We start from the raw sequence: 16,320 nt of genomic DNA, 5'->3' as shown, positions 1-16,320 counted from the left end.
GCGGGACCAGGGATGCGCGAGCCCCGGTGGCGCGCGCGCTCCGGGCGACCTGCCCCGGAGCGGCCCCGGAGGTGTGCGGTTAGAGCAGTGACCTGCGCGCGGGCCCGCCGGGCCGGGGGAGCCGCAAAGACCCCCGGGGTCTGAGCTAGAGAGGTTCCAGCAATCCATTCGTCCGGCGGATGATGCGTCCGAGACACGCAGAGAGCTGGCCCGGACGCACTGTGGTGTCCAGGGGAGAAACACACGCACCCTTCCCTGGGAGATCAATTAGGAGCGATGAAATCAATGCCAGGACAAGCCAGTGTGGGCCAAATAAACTGAGGGGCGGGGGCGGGGGAGTCCTAAGGGATGGCTATGGTTGGACAGGTCTAGGAGCCGGGAGGAAGAAGGCAGGAATTGGGGAGGTGAGGGGTGATGGAGGAAAGCCCTAGGTGATGTCCGACCCCCTCGCCAGAAGGCTGCATGGCTTCATTGCACCTGCCAGGTGTCGTGTGCAGCTGCACAACTTCTTAGTGCGTGCCTTGTCCCCTGGATACTTGCACTGCCACGGGCGTGGGCCGATGTGGCCAGCGTGCTCTTGTTTTGCCCTTGCCTGTTTAGGTACGCGCGACATAAGTAGATCACTTAAAAGCACGGTGCCATTCTTGCTCATCTGGAAGACATAATCTGACCCACTCCACCTGCTTCGCCCGTCGCTTAGAATAAAGAAAGCTAGTAAGAAAGCACTTAGAAACAAAATGTTTCCTGCATTATGTACCAAGTGGCTATAGGTGAATAAAAATATATGGTTCTGTACGTCCTCCCTCAGAATGCCCTCTATGTTTCCTCCGAATCTCTTACGAAACATCTCTCTTGCTAAGCTGTGAGTCATCCTCACCAACCTGCCTTCTCCTCCTTGCCGGATGGAAATCCCTGGATGGTTGGAGCTGAGGATGAGTCATCTTCCTGTTCACTGCAGAGCCTGGCGCTCTGCTGATTGGGTATTCAGAGAACTTTTTGTTGTTGTTGTTGTTTTACAAAACAAAACCATTCTAATGCCCATATTTTTGTACCTTGCCTCATTTACTTGCATAGAAGGCATCCATGTTCCCAGATCCCGGAACGTTCTGTCTGACTCCCGTGTCTTCAGAGAGGCTGTGTTCCACTCCAGCCCTGGTTTCAGTCAGTCTGTCCTTTCTTCTCAACTCTAGGCTGCCCACTTGTAGCCTAGACCACAAAGCCTATCCTTCAGGGCTGTCTTGACCCATTTGTCTTTTGTTTGTAATGGAGATTGAACTCAGGGCCTAGGGCTTGCTAGCCACTGAATTGCCCCCTGTAATCTTGTGGGTCTCTGTCTTGTTTACCCCTGCATCCACAGCCTCAAAGTACTGCCTAATAGAATAGATGCTCAGTAAATACTTACTGGGTGAATGAATGGGTTGGACACATAAATGGTCAGAAGTGATGAATTCACAACCTAATGTTTTAGAGTTGGGTTAATAATGAGTATGCCAGTCTGTCTGGAGTGAGGGTTTGTTTTGAGGAATAATGAGAAATTGTGATGAAAACAAAAATAACTGAGGTGAGGGGGGAAGAAAAAAAATTGCTGAGGTGAGAGTGCGAATGGACTGGAATCTCATTCTGTAAGTGTGGGAAACCACCACAAATGATTCAGTAGCAGCTGGTAGGATTGATGTATTTGGCTGTACAGACAGCAGGAGAACTAGGCAGAAATGCTGTAAGTATAAAGGCCTAAATTACAATAGGAACGATGAGAAGAGAAGGATGAGAGAGAAGGAAGAAGAGAAAGACATTGGGTCACTGGGGAACCGCAGTAGACCATTCAGGGTAATGTAGGCTTCTGTTACGATTTTTAAGATAGATGAGTTGTCTGCTCTTGGTGGGATGTGGTGCATTGGGCTGTGGACAAGTGGGGCTTGAGGAGCATTGGCATCTGGGATGACTATAAGGAGGACTACAAGTGGAGATAGATGTCCTCATGGACTTAGAAGCTGAGGTAAGAACAGATGTATGTGCTGGTGGAAAATGGGAGGGGAGATCCATTTGGAGGATCAAGGTACTGGGAAAGGAATGGATTTAGGTCATAGGATAGTACAGAGCTATAACAAGAGACAAACAAGATAGATTCAGAGAAGAAAAACTTCTAAATCCAAAGTGGAAGACAGACTTCAGCAATGTCACATTGGAACGTGTGTATATATGCATGCATGCCCATGCACGCGTGTGCATATGCACACAGCAGAACCTCATGAACATATGTCAATCTTATCATCTGATGGAGCTTTTCTTTTCCTCTTTTTATATATTGTTAATATCCTATTTTCCTTATATGAATCAATTACTTGTGTAACTTTCAAAACTACAATATGTATTTGGGGAAAGGATATGAAGCCAGAGATTACAGGAGAATTGATTACTGGGAAGAAACTATTAAGGATTTAGTTGTTATAGGTTTATTTCATCTCAGATAAAAATGAAATGTTGTGAAGGCATAGAAACAAAACTATCATCCTGTTATACTTCTGTTATTCAATCAACAAATATTCCTTGAATTTTTGCCATATTCCAGGCACTGTTCTCGGTACTAGCGAACAAGGAGCAAATAAAATCCATACCATTTCCTCTCTTAACAACACTTAAATGTTAATGATACTCCAGTAGCACTTAAATGAATCAGCAAACAATAAATTGAAATAATAGACATAAAGCCTTTTTGAAAAGTTGCTAGGCAGATTTATTAACAGCCTGCTAGTGTTGATAGATCCAGTAAACAAAATGGTAATTTATGAGTATTTGCATTTATTTTCTACAAGTAATTAGGAGCCCTGGGGTTTTAGCTGTACAATACACTCATGTATATGCAGATGGCGTACAGATTTCACATATTCTTTAAGCACCTTGGTGACTGCTTTATTCATCTCATATTGAGACTCAGTGTCCCAGGACACTATCAGAGCATCAGTGCATGAAAGAAGTTGGTATGGACCTAATCCTAAAAATACCAGCCTGGGGAGTTGGGAATGGGAGGGAAGGAAAAGCTAAGACTCTGGAGATGTACAAAATTTTAACATATGCCCTTAGAGAGGGTAGAACTTTGCTCTCCCTTTACAAAGAGGAAGTAAGAGGTTGGAGGTGTAACTCGGTTCGTAGAGTGCTAGCCAATGAGCAAAAGCAGCAAGTACCAAGGTCCTAGTCTCAGACTAAGGGGATATTTGGGGGTGGGGAGATATAGCCATGTTGTTGTCCTATGAATGAGCCTGTATGGTGTGAGGTAAGGACAATTTGAGAATGATAAAACATCCACTGGAATCACAGATGACCCTAAGAGCTTCTTAAGAAAGAGGTCTGGGTTGGTCCGTGTTTCCTAACTTTTTTGAGCACAAAGACTGTACCTTACCATATAATAATAGTAACAATATGCCGCTGATAAACTCAGTAGTACTGTTAGAAGTCTTTATATTTCATTCATGAAAAAATAGGTAGCTATAGATATATGCAAAATAATATATATGCAGATAAGCCCTTATTCAGTCTTGGGCAGAGGGTGGGGTGGGGCAGGGGAAGTGTTTGGGATGCATTTGGTCCCTTATAGAGTCCATGAGCTTTCTGATGACCTTTGGTTGAGAGCCACTAAGGTCTTTCCATCTTAGATCTCTTTTACTTTGTGTTTGAGTTAACACAAAGTGGTGCATAAATCTATTTCAACCTGCTGAATGGAAGAGCCTTCACACAGGAAATTAACCATCCTTTCGTTTACATTTCAAACCAATTCTAAGCTATGTCAGACATTTCCCCAATGAGCAAATATAAAGAAAAATAGATTTGTTCATTTTTCCTTCATCCTATCCAATACTTCTATTTAAATTGGAACTTGTTTGCCATGACTTGAATGTTCCAAAGTGATTATTTAGATGCTATTTTGGGGTTGCTAGCAAGTGCTTGCTAATTCTCCCTCCCTGCATTGACATCTGTGTAGAATATCATTTTCATAGGGAACTAATGAACATGATTGCAGGTGCCTTTAATCATAGAATCATCGTGAGGGAATAGATGGGGAAGGATGCCTTTTCCTCATCTAGAAAGTAGTGGTAATAATGCTCACCTTCTTATCCCAGTTGTCATGAGTGAGAAATAGGATTGTCAAACTAATTGCAAATATAAATAGCTGCAAATTAAATGCTAAGTAACAAAAGTAGGAATGATTTGGCTAATAAAAAGCTTTTAAAGTGTGGTTTTGTTTTACCCATGTCTCCTGGCACAATAATTGTAAGAACAACAAAAGCTACTAAACCCGCCACCACAGCTACCTTTTTTTTTTTTTTTCCTCTGTCATGGAGCTTAAACTCTGGGCCTGGGCGCTGTCCCTCAGCTCTTCAGATCAAGGCTAGTGCTCTACCACTTTAACCACAGCTCCACTTCTGGTTTTCTAGTGGTTTATTAGAGAGAAGAGTCTCATGCACTTTCTTGCCCAGGCTGGCTTTTGAACCATGATCCTCAGATCTCAGCCTCCTGAGTAGCTAGGATTACAGGTGTGAGCACCAGCACCCGGCTCACAGCTACCTTTGGTTGAACACTTGCATGGGTTTGAAGCTTTGCTTATGTCATCCAGCTGAATCTGCAAAGCAATTGCAAGAGGTAAGTAGTAGTCTAAGATTACACAGTTCATAGATAGCAGAGGTAGAATTTGAACCCATGCTTAGCTGACTCCAATACCCATGCATTTCTCATCATGTATCTCTGCCTCTCAATGCTAGGACTCCATACATGAATTGCCTCTCTTGGGTCAGCAGTTGCTAGACTCTCCATAGAAGAGCCAGCTGAGTTGCTCACATTGAGGTCTCAGAGAAAGGTTTCTGGGTAGGTCATGTTGATCTCTTGGTCATTGGTTCCCAGTCTGAGCTGTATGTTAGAATCACCTGGGGTTTTGTTCTATTAGATTTTATTTCAGTCTAAGGACTAGTAGTATTTAAGCACAAGGAAGATACATGCTGTCTTTTTCATTCGCTGTTACAATATTGAAAAACAGCGATGCTTAGACCTGTCCCTAGCCGGGTTAATCAGATCTCCAGAGAATGGGGCCTAGGCAGAGCTATTTTAATATGAAGCCAAGATGGAGACCCACTGCTCTGAAAGATTTCTCCTTTGAAGCTGGGCACTGGTGGCTCCAGCCAGTAATTCTAGCTACTCAGGAGATTGAGATCTGAGGATTGTGGTCTGAAAACACCCTAGGCAGGAAAGTCCATGATACTTATATCACCAGTTAACTACCAGAAAAATCCAGAAGTGGAGCTGTGGCTTCACTCAAGTGTTAAAGGTCTAGTCTTGATTAAAAAGCTAAGGGAAAGCGCCAAGTCTCTGAGTTCAAACCTCAGTACCAGCACACATATTTCCCCAGAAGGCTTCCTTACTATATAGAAACTATGCTTATTATCTTCACTTGCAGAGAAGGGGACAATTTGATAGTGATGTGGCCAAGATGGTCTAGAAGGTTAAGTCTTGAAATCAACTAAATGAGTTCAAATCCTGATCCTGATTCTTCCAGTTTCCAACTCTGTGACCTTTTTCAAGTTACTTCTCTGAGCCTTTTTCCTCACTAATATTTTCAGTTTCATACTCTTCTATGAGATTGAGTAAAATCCATGTAAACTTCTTCCCATCATACCTAACACTTAGTGACCAGTGTGATTATTATCAAATCAATTCAGTTAGAAAGGTATAGCATTTTAAAATTATTTTGTCATATGTGTTTAAAAACCTATTTCTCTGTACAGGAATCCACACTGACTTGAATAATTGGGGAGGTCCCTTTTTAAAAAAAATAGTGCTAGTGACCTTTTGAGGTGATTAGTCTCCTGGGAAACTATTGCTTATATGTTAACCTTTTGCATTTGTGCAGAATTGTAAAGTCAATGCTTTCAAAATAAAGCAGAAAGCTGGAGCTATAGTTTTAAAGCAAATATTCAGAGCTGGCATCCTGTCAGAAACTGTTTTAGATTCTTCCCTCTGGTCATTTGTTCAAAGCCCTTTGACACTGAGGACGAGAAGATACTGTTGGAGACACCATGCTGGCAGTTTAATTGGTATTTAAGGGAAAGACACACAATTTCTTTATGGCCAGAATGAAACTAGAAGTAGGGTAATTATCCAATGAGCTCAGACTGTGAAGAGAATAGGAAAAGATCAAGCAAAATTAATATTTTAAAGCAAGCTGTTTTGCCATTTTGAAATAATTTTTCTAACATTATAGAGATAGATGGAAGTTAGGGATATTTTAGTGGCATAATATAGGACTAGTAAAGCACACACCAGATTTTCTAATTTGTACTTTTAAAAATAAACAAGTAACAAGATAAATACTATGATTGAACTTATTGCAAGTGAAAAAATAGTAAATATAGTTCCCATCTAGAGGGAAGCCAAGAAGAAAGAACTCAGTTAAGATGAGTTCGGTGTTTTATCAAATTATAACTAAAAATGTTCCTCTGGTATTGTTAAAATTAATTGGTGAAGTTTCAATCTTGGCTCCTAGTACTTTTGTGCCTACCTATGATGATGTTGTGCTTGAATGAGAATTAATAAGTCATTTGACCTTTGTGATTAAACTTAAGAACCCAATTGAAGGGAATTTTAGCTTTCCTGAGAACAAACATTAAGTTTATCTGTCTTAAGAGGAATTATCTATTAGCAGAATCAAGAGACCATCTCCTGTCTTCATCACTGGTGATTTCTACAAGCCTAGCCAGTAATCTTATGATAACATAAAAGTTTCAAAAATGATTTGAAGGATTTAAAGAAATCTAGTTGTTAAAGATTTGAGCCTTAATTCTTTACATTAATTGAGTGTGAGATAAGTATGAGATGGTTGTTATTTTGTTACTTTTTTCTGTCTGGACTTGTTCTATATAACCTATCTTGTTCTGTTTAAGAAGCTTAAGAATTCTAGTTATTTTAGCCGGGCGCTGGTGGCTCACGCCTGTAATCCTAGCTACTCAGGAGGCTGAGATCTGGGGATCGCGGTTCAAAGCCAGCCCGGGCAGGAGAGACCGTGAGACCGTGAGACTCCTATCTCCAATAAACCACCAGAAAACCAGAAGTGGCGCTGTAGCTCAAGTGGTAGAGTGCTGGCTTTGAGCTGAAGAGCTGAGGGACAACACCCAGGCCCAGAGTTCAAGCCCCACCACCGACAAAAAAAAAAAAAAAGAAAAAGAAAAAGAATTCTAGTTATTTCAATTATATATATACATATGTATGTATATACATATATACATATATAGTATGTACATAAATCCATGTATATAAATATATAATTTAGGAGAGTAACATATATTATATTACATACATGTCATATGTTATATATAAGTATATGTTATATATAAGTATATGTTATACTACATTATATATATTATATTTTTACTATATATATGTATATAATTTAGGGGAGTAAATTCCCAGATCTTTTTAAAGATAAAATCATTTGAGGCACATCTGCAGTACTGTTTTAGTGGCACCATTTTCATATGAGACAGTCAGATACATTATTATCATTGAAGCCCTCTAAAATTAAGGTTACATCTGTGATGACTGCCTAGCATGTGAATAGACTAAATTTCTGGGGAAAAATTAAAAAATTATTGAATTATGTTTTATGATGACAAAGGATAATGTGATTGACCTAGATAATATATTACTCAATGATAAAATTGTTACATTAGGTGGATATGTTCACCTCTAGCTTAAGTGAATCTTCTAGAAATAGTAGTGAATAGAAATAGAAGTGGATCCAGATCAGTTTCTCAGAGAAACAGTTTCCTTTAGTAGTTGAAAATTTTTGTGTGGATGAAAGACTGAAATATTATTTCTAAAGTGGAAATATTTTTTGGGGGGGGTGGTCATGGGGCCTGAACTCTGGGCCTTGGCGCTGTCTCTCAGTTCTTCAGCTCAAGGCTAGTGCTCTACCATTTGAACCGCAGCGCCACTTCTGGTTTTCTGGTAGTTAACTGGAGAAAAGAGTTCATGAATTTTCCTGCCTGGGCTGGCTTTGAACTGCGATCCTCAGGTCAGATCTTAGCCTCCTGAATAGCTAGGATTACAGGTGTGAGCCACCATACCCGGCTAAAGTGGATATGTTTTTATGGTGTCACTAATGATGCAGGTTTGGTTGGGGCTACAGTGAGCATAACTACATTGTAACGGCCACAGTTCAGATACAGGAAAGAATAATAAGAAAGTGCTAGGGGCTCTGGCACCAGTGCACTCAGAGTGGAACGAAGAGTGTTTAGATCAGAAGACTTAACCTGTTGCCAGGTGCTGGTGGCTCCCTCCTGCAATGCTAGCTACTCAGGAGGCTGAGATCTGAGGATCATGGTTCAAAGCCAGCCCTGGCAGAAAAGTCCCATGAGATTCTTATCTCCAGTTAACCACTCAAAAACTGGAAATGGTGCCGTGGCTGCAGTGGTAGAGCAATATCCTTGAGCACAAAGAGGCTCAGAGACAGTGCCTAAGCCCTAAGTTGAAGCCCCACAACTGAAAAAAAAAAAAAAAAAGGAAAGAAAAGAAAAAAGAAAAAGAAAACTTACCAGTGAAGGTACTTCCATTTAAATATTGAGGCTCAGAATAAAAGTGTCTGGGTGGGGGCTGGGAAGGTGGCTCAGTGGTAGACTGCTTGTCTTGCATGCATGAGGCCCTGGGTTTGATTCCTCAGCACCACATAAGCAGAAAAAGCCGGAAGTGGCACTGTGGCTCAAGCAGTGGTTTGCTAGCCTTGAGCTGAAGAGCTGAGGGACAGCGCCCAGGCCTAGAGTTCAGGCCCCATAATGGACCAAAAAAAAAAAAAAAAAAAAAAGTGTCTGGGTGGTCTGGGATGTAGCTCAGTGGCAAAGCGCTTGCCCAGCAAGTACATTGTCCAGGGTTTGGTCACTAGTACCAAAAAAAAAAAAAAAAAATACAGTTAAAAAAAAAGTGTCTGGGTGCCTTTTCTTTCCCCATTTCTTTTGGTGTGCCTAAAGACAGGGCCTGTGGTGTGCTGCAGGCAGCCCGGCTTGGGGCCACACTCTTTTCCTGCGCTTGCTGTAACTGGGATTTCACGAAGGCCCTGAGGCTGCTTTGCTGTTGAGTCCTTATTATGAGAATGTTGTCAAAATCGGAGTCGATTTGTGAGCAATCACAATGAGATTTGTAGACGATTTGAGGTTACCATCCTTCTAATAGTTCACATCGCACACATGCACACCCAGGCTTTTCAACTCGGAATTTCAAAGAGAGTATTATAAAATGCATGAACAGACTGAGGAATTTTGTAGAGAAGAGCCGTCTTGGTTCACCTCAGATCTCTGTATCTGCAGACTTTGTTTTCTGCCTTTATAATTTTAAAAGCAGTGGTTTTGTTTGCTGGAACCAGGGCCAGGCTTTTTGTTTTTGTTTCTATGTAAAATGATTCCACGTCACCATTTGACTGGGATTTGTCTTAACTTGTGGCTTTGACCTGAACTTCGGTTGCCTAATCAGAAATCTTTTCTATAAAGAAAATAGTTTCTGTGCTGATTTTAAGAAGATAAAAGCCAGGACTATTGTTTTTAGGGTAAGAACAAAAGGTTCTAATCATAAATTTTTTATTTAAAAATGGTATTCAAAATAAAATGTGTGATGATCACATTATAAACTTTAGAATGAATGTTATTCTCTGCATACTTTCCTGAAAATACACCCATATTATTCTTAACTAGGACCTTTGCCAAAAAAATGTTTTCTGTTCAATTACTAGGTTTTTTTTCTTTTTTTCTTTGTTGGTAGATGTCCAATAAGCTTGGTAATGAAAGATTAGTTACTTTTGGGGGGAATAATTATAATTCTACCAAAGCAGGAAATTAAAGAATTCAAAACTATCAGACCTCTTTTAATTTATAATTGCAATGTGTTTTATCTCCAAATATTATTTGTTATATGAGAAAACCATTACTCCATGTATATGTATATATGTGTGTATTTGAATGTGTACACACACATACCCATACTAGTTTCCTTCCCTATGAATTTTGATTTAGACTTGCTAGGGGCATGCTGAAACTCTTTTCATACTTTTTTCTAAAGCCCTAATGCTAAGAAAAGCAGCATTGTCTTTCTTGGCACCAACCGGTCCTGACTGGTAAGTCAGCCATGTCACACACATGCCTGTGCCTGGTAGGGTCACAGCTTAGCTAGCCTGTCAGAGTGGTCCATACTGTTGTGTTTCTGATAGTAGACTCCGGCCTGCTGATCATAACTCCAGTGCCCTCCAATCTCAGTTTTGGACGAATGTGTAGGCAAGGGTTTGGCTTCTGTGTATAGTTGGCCATCTGTAACTGGTCCTGGGGTCACAGTCACACTTGGGATGTCTCTTCGAGTGTCTCCATTTCAGCTGGATGTTTTCAGATCAGTTCTAACTCTGAAAGGTGATGAGTGAAGGAAGGGGGGCTGCCATCTGCATCCAACAGAGGATAGGAGGACAGGAAACTGCTTGGGCCATGTAGTACTTTCTGACTTTTACAAGAAAGGAAACCCAGCACATGGAATTCTACAATTATAAGAAGCAGAGAAAGCCTGTTGATGGAGGAGGGAATGAAGCATGTATCACCGTTTCAGTAATGTCTGGCTTCATTGTAAACACTGTGGTCCCGATGTTCTTCGGTGTGGTTTATCTCACACATTCAGCAATGGCATAGACTAGTTGAATGGTTTTCTCCCCTTAGCTAGTGGTCTTGTTGTTCTGTTCCCACAGTACAAAGTGAAATTTACATCATCATTTTGCCTAACAGGAACAGGATATACCTTATAGTCTGAATGCAAACATGTCAACAGGTGCTTGAGGTTGGGTTTTTATTTAAGTATAATGCATCTTGGCATTTCTGGGAGTGCTCTTTTATCAAATGAGATACCTGTCAGTTGCAAAGGAAAACACACGGATTTACTAGGTAAACAAAGTATTCAGGCTGAAATGTCTCTCTCTGCCTAAGTCAATTTACAGATCTGACTGCACAGAAAGTTAGCGATTAGTATGTAGACCAACCACATTTGAGCCTCGGGTATGATTTTCATTACAGTGTACATGTAAATCAGTTAAGTGTGTGTGTATATAGGAATAATGCAATGTTTTGAAATGCATCTTTTAAAAAATGTCTGCCTGACATTTTTATAAACCCTGTTTTCATATGAAGTTCTAACATACTTAGCTTAATGGTTAATTTAAGCCATGTAAATTCAGGTAATTTAAAACATGCTTACTCCACAGAGAGTAAGCTGTAAAGTCCGGTTCTGTTGTCTGTCTTGCATTGTGTACAAATAAAGGACAAGAAGATGAAAAATGAAGCCAATCTATGGCTGTTGGCAGATTTGACATTCTCCTAACCAGGCTTGTTTGCTTTGTTTTGTTGTTGTTATCTTTCCTCATTAGATGTTCATTTTATCCAATCCAGAAAAATAGGATGTTGAAACACCTCCCCCTACCCTCGGCCTCACACTGGGGGTTTATTCAGGGGACAGGAAAGTTTTGGACCTACTGACCACCCTTCCAGCTGCCTCCACCCGAGAACTGCCTTCCCTGGTGCTTCTGCATGCTTGCATCCTGGCTTGGTGCTGCGTTCTTGGCCAGTAGGGTAGAGTTTCTACCCCCACCTTGGCTGAGCTTTCCCTCAACTCCCTCTTCTGTCTGACCACGTATCTCATAAGCACAGCTGCTAGAATTAACTCCGTGCTTGGACTCGCCACCAAGCCATCCTTTTTTATTTTTTGTTTTTGTTTCAGATTTCTTTTAAGTTGACTTTAAGATGCAATTATGAATAACAGATGATCTCTAGACTTCTTATACTACAACTCAGACTAACTCTCCATGAAGAAGAAATGTAACAAGGCACACGATCTATGATCTATATGCTGAATAGCCATTTTAAAAAATTGTGTTTATTTTTTAAGAGCAAGGTCTCAGATCCAGAACTCTGGGTTCCGTTTCATGTTTTATCTGGCTCTATATTACTTTTCTAATTATATGGTGATCTCATTTTACTTTCAAAAGTAAAAAATTATTCTATTTTTATATAAGTAGAAAAAGAAATTTAGGTTAAAAAATTTCAGTGTAATTCTTTGTATCCAGGAATTAATTCTTTTTTTTTAAACATCCTCTTTGGTATATAAAAAAGAAAAAGTACTCTCATGTATATACTATATAGGTTGATATAGTATGTGTAATGTCCTCACTGAATAGCTAGTATCTTCTGACAACATAGAAAGATTTTTTTTTTAAATCTACGATCCCACGTCCCTAAATTCCAAGGGGAAAAAAAAGTGACATACTGATGTATAGGTATGGAACTCATCTTATGACCTTTCACAAGGTTAGCACAGAACCTGCTTCATAATTATAAATAGTCTGCGCTCTTTGTCAGGGAGCAGGTAAGATGCCTGTTGCCTTTTTAAAGGCATATAGTTATAATAATAGTTATAAATTAAAAATCCATGGCTCATCCTGGTGAAAGCTGAGTCACCTGAAGCTTGGTTCCCAAATTAGTAACCCAGTTAAAGTAGCAACTTCATTTTTTTTAGATGCTTCTATCGATGCAAAGTTAAGGCTTTAACTTGTCAGAGGAGAAAGGAAAGCATCCTGGTTGTTGGCTGGCAGGTTCATGCTGATGACAGTAATCTCCCCCACCCTTCGCCTCCACACTCCCTGCTCCCAGGTGAAGTGTTTCCTTCCATCAGCTTAGCAATGGCTATTTAATCAAGTTATTTAGGAAAACTCCTCAATGTGTGGTCCCCATCCCCACAGTGTGTCACTGCTGCCGCCAAGTGACAGGTCTGAAACATCATTAGACGGGAGAAACAAGAACATCCATTCCTCCTAAAACCAAAGCCCCCTGCTACCTCTTAGATGAGGGGGTTCTGCCTCCTTTACTGACTCGTGCTGTGTAAGTGTCCTCAGAAAAGAACGAAGGACCAAGTCAATAATTTCTTTCTCTGGACAGATACATCTAGCTTTAGGGCTTAGGGAATTTTGCTTTTGTTTTTAAAGGTATTTGATTAATTTCCTACCAAGTCTCATACGAAAATCATACCATGTCACAAGAGAGATTCTGCCTTCTACACACACACACACACACACATACTCTCTCTCTCTCTCTCTCTCTCTCTCTCTCTCACACACACACACACACACACACACACACACACACACACACACACCAATCATACCCTAAACTCATACCTCTGGGACTAGAGGGGTCTTTGGGGTTGTATGCAAAGACTTTTCTTCTGCTACCTCGTTCTTGAACTGGGCTAAGAGCTTTTCAATTGCTGTGACATTTTCAGCCAGGAAAGCAGTGGTAGTTGTTGTACAGCAATGTTTTCCAGGCAATTACTTTATATGATCAATGGAGCAATTCCCCTTCCAGAAAGGAACCAAAGCGATCAAGTTAAATCATTAAAGAGAGAAAAGAGCGGGAGCAAGAAAGGATTCATCTCATTAGCAGGTGCCAGTGCCTCAGGCTCTGTGGTGAAGGCACACAATGTCACTGGCCCTTTAAGACAATGACCGCTCTCCCTCGACTACTGCCAACCCCCACACCCCCCATAGCTGGTGACAGGTCTAAACCTCCCGAGCAGCCCATTGTGGCCTCAGTAGGAGGCACCTGCAGAAAATGTGCCAAAACCAGGCGGGGAGCTAGAGCTTTTCAATAAGCTCCACAGCTGGAGAGGAGACGCAATACTAAACAGCCTGGCTGGGCCTGGGCATGTGATGGGAAAAGGGGTCAAGCCAGACACCTCCTATAGGCTTTCTGAACACTGTGCAGTTCAATTGGATGACATCTTCTAACTGGCTTTTCTCTATTTGCTTAATATGCAGAGGTATTTAGCTTAAAAGCACTAAATGCTCTGGTCATGATGAGCAGGGGTTTTTTCCCCCCTTCTCCTTTTACTGTTTGTTATTCAGAACCTTTCCAAGCACTTTCTCTTCTCCTTCTGCCCCAAACTAAGACTGTTTTCTTTTCTTCTTGATTCTCTTTCATGGCTAGTCACCAGCATTTGCCGTAGCACATACCACCTGCTTGATTTTACTCAGTTTCTAATTCAGAGACAAGGAAAGTTTTCCAAATTTAGGGTCTGCACATGTGGTAAAGCACACATCCGCACTGCTTTCCATGCACGTCTGGAAGCTGCGTTCTTGCATTTCAGCTCGGAAAACATTGATTGTGCACAGGACTTCCAGAAATCCAGAGATAGACGTATGTAGGGGCCAGCAGAAGAGCTAAATACCTAATACAACCGAAAGTTTGAGAGGTGGAGTTTGCATTCACACACATGGCTTTGGAGCACTTACAGCCCTTTTGAGAGGGAGCCCAGTACAGTGGGAGGCCAGGAAAGGACCTGGAATGTGCTGGTGGCTTTGTCTCCTGTGCCTTGGGAATTAGGAGCATAAATTCTCAGCTGGGCATTGGTGGCTCATGTCTGAAATCGTAACTACTCAGGAGGTTGAGAACAGAGGATCACTGGTCCAAAGCCAACTCCAGGCAAGAAAGTCCCTCAGAATCTTAGCTCCATTTAACTACCAAAAAGTTGGCGGCAAAGGTATGGCTTGAGTAGTAGAGCACCCGCCTTGAGCAAAAAAGCTAAAGGACAGAATCCAGGCCCTGAGTTCAAGCCCTGGTACCAGTGCAAACACACACACACACACACACACACACACACACACACACACACACACACAGAAATTCTCAGTGTTGTCTCCTTAATGTGAACGAGTGACGCAATGATACCCTGATTTTGGCTGCTTTTCTCTAGGTAAAACTCCTTGTACATATAACATTTCCAGTGCTCATGGTATTCCCATCTCTCTTTCTCTCTCTCTCTCTCTCTTTTCATACTTGATGTATTAGGCTATTATCTCTGTCTTTGAGATGGAAAAAAAAAAAAACCATCTCAAGGATAAGGGCTAAGCACCTTGTCCAAGGCCACACAAGAAGGTAGTGAGTGCAAAGCCTCCCCTCCCCCCAGGCCCCAGGTTCTTCTGCTACCCCCCTCAACTTTGGCTTCGCTTCTGACCTAGGTTACCCCTTGAGAAACTGTCAGCTGGCACAAGTACCACTACTGAAGAGCCACAGGGGAACAGACAAAGCAGCGTGTTCACGGTGAAACTCTTTCTTTTCCCCCCTCTCCTGCAGATGGAGAGTGTTGGCGTGTATGGATTCTGTGGGTGTAAAGCAAAGAACAAAATGAAGTGTGACTCAAGGTGGGAAATAACCGCTGCAGGTAGGAAACAGAACGCACTTGCGTAAGTACTGAGCCCGGGTCTGAAATCATTGTTCCTGCAACGTTCATTCCTCTTTGGCAGAAGACATTTATGCACACACTCTGCATGGCATGGTCCGCTGAAGGAGAGTGCCATCAAACAGGCAGCAGTCCGAGTAGAAGGGGTGTTTCAGTGGTACCCTCAAGTCAGAAAATCTTGAGCTCGTGGTGGGCCAGGAACAGCACGTGGGATGGGGTCTAGCGCCAGTCCAACCTGCCGGGCACAGGCCCGGTCCCTGCTCACCTTGGTTCTGCTCAGGTGGCCCTGGGCATTGTCTATGTTTGGTCTCATATACAGGCAGGAAGAGATGATCTCTCTCACTGCTCTGAGCTTGTTTATGCTTTAACATGTCTCTGGGCTCGGAGGACGGGTCCTCTTCCTCCTCTTTCCTCAATGCTTTCCTCCAATTCTGGTGAAAACAAGTAGACTATTCATGTAAAAAGAGAAAGAGTGAGAAGGAAGGAGGGGGAGGGAGGGGGGAGGAGATGCCACCGACAAACTGCATTGAAAGCCACTGGCTGTTCATTTACATTCACACTTTTAAAAAATGTTAACTAATGATGTTAAATGGTTTGCCAAAGGTCCTGGCAGGTCAGTTGTAGAAGTGTCATTTCTGCCTAATTAGGACTCTTGTGACTGCCCGGGGGCCTCCCAATGCAACTGGTGACAAGCCGGAGCTGACAGCTTCAATTGGTACCAATAGGAAGGTTGGGCCGGTCATGTTTTCCAACTCAGCCAGGTGTTTGCTGAATGGGGGAGGGGCCTGGCGAGATCTGAGCGCTGCTGTGATCCTTTCTCTTTCTCTAGGCCCTCCCCCAAGTCCTTCCCCTTTGCCTGTGTTGTCTTGTGTCAAGGTCAAGAATGGGCTTTGCTAAATCAGCCTTTTGGGTTATCTCTGGGAGGTCACACGCAATTACAGCCCAGACATTTCAAGTGGTCTCAGACCCCCAGATGCTAGCTTTTTTTTTTTTTCCTTCTCCCTAAAAAAAAAATCAGAAAGAAGGAAAAGA

General features: G+C 41.9%; 1 protein-coding gene across 3 annotated transcripts in view; it reads left to right on the top strand.

Moving 5' to 3' along the window:
• The window catches only part of Hspa12a (heat shock protein family A (Hsp70) member 12A), a 141,951-nt gene that overhangs the window by 905 nt on the left and 124,726 nt on the right, over positions 1 to 16,320 (top strand). For all 3 annotated transcript variants that reach the window (XM_069988098.1, XM_069988100.1, XM_069988097.1), the window contains exon 2: positions 15,183 to 15,270. In XM_069988098.1, the coding sequence (XP_069844199.1) occupies positions 15,183 to 15,270 (88 nt within the window). The remainder of the gene's footprint in view (positions 1 to 15,182; positions 15,271 to 16,320) is intronic.

This window comes from Dipodomys merriami, unplaced genomic scaffold (assembly GCF_024711535.1).
Source record: "Dipodomys merriami isolate MVZ:Mamm:240054 unplaced genomic scaffold, mDipMer1.0.p SCAF_35, whole genome shotgun sequence".
Classification (NCBI taxonomy): domain Eukaryota; kingdom Metazoa; phylum Chordata; class Mammalia; order Rodentia; family Heteromyidae; genus Dipodomys; species Dipodomys merriami.
Note: the sequence above shows the minus strand (reverse complement) of the source record. Positions and strands in the feature narration are given on the sequence as shown.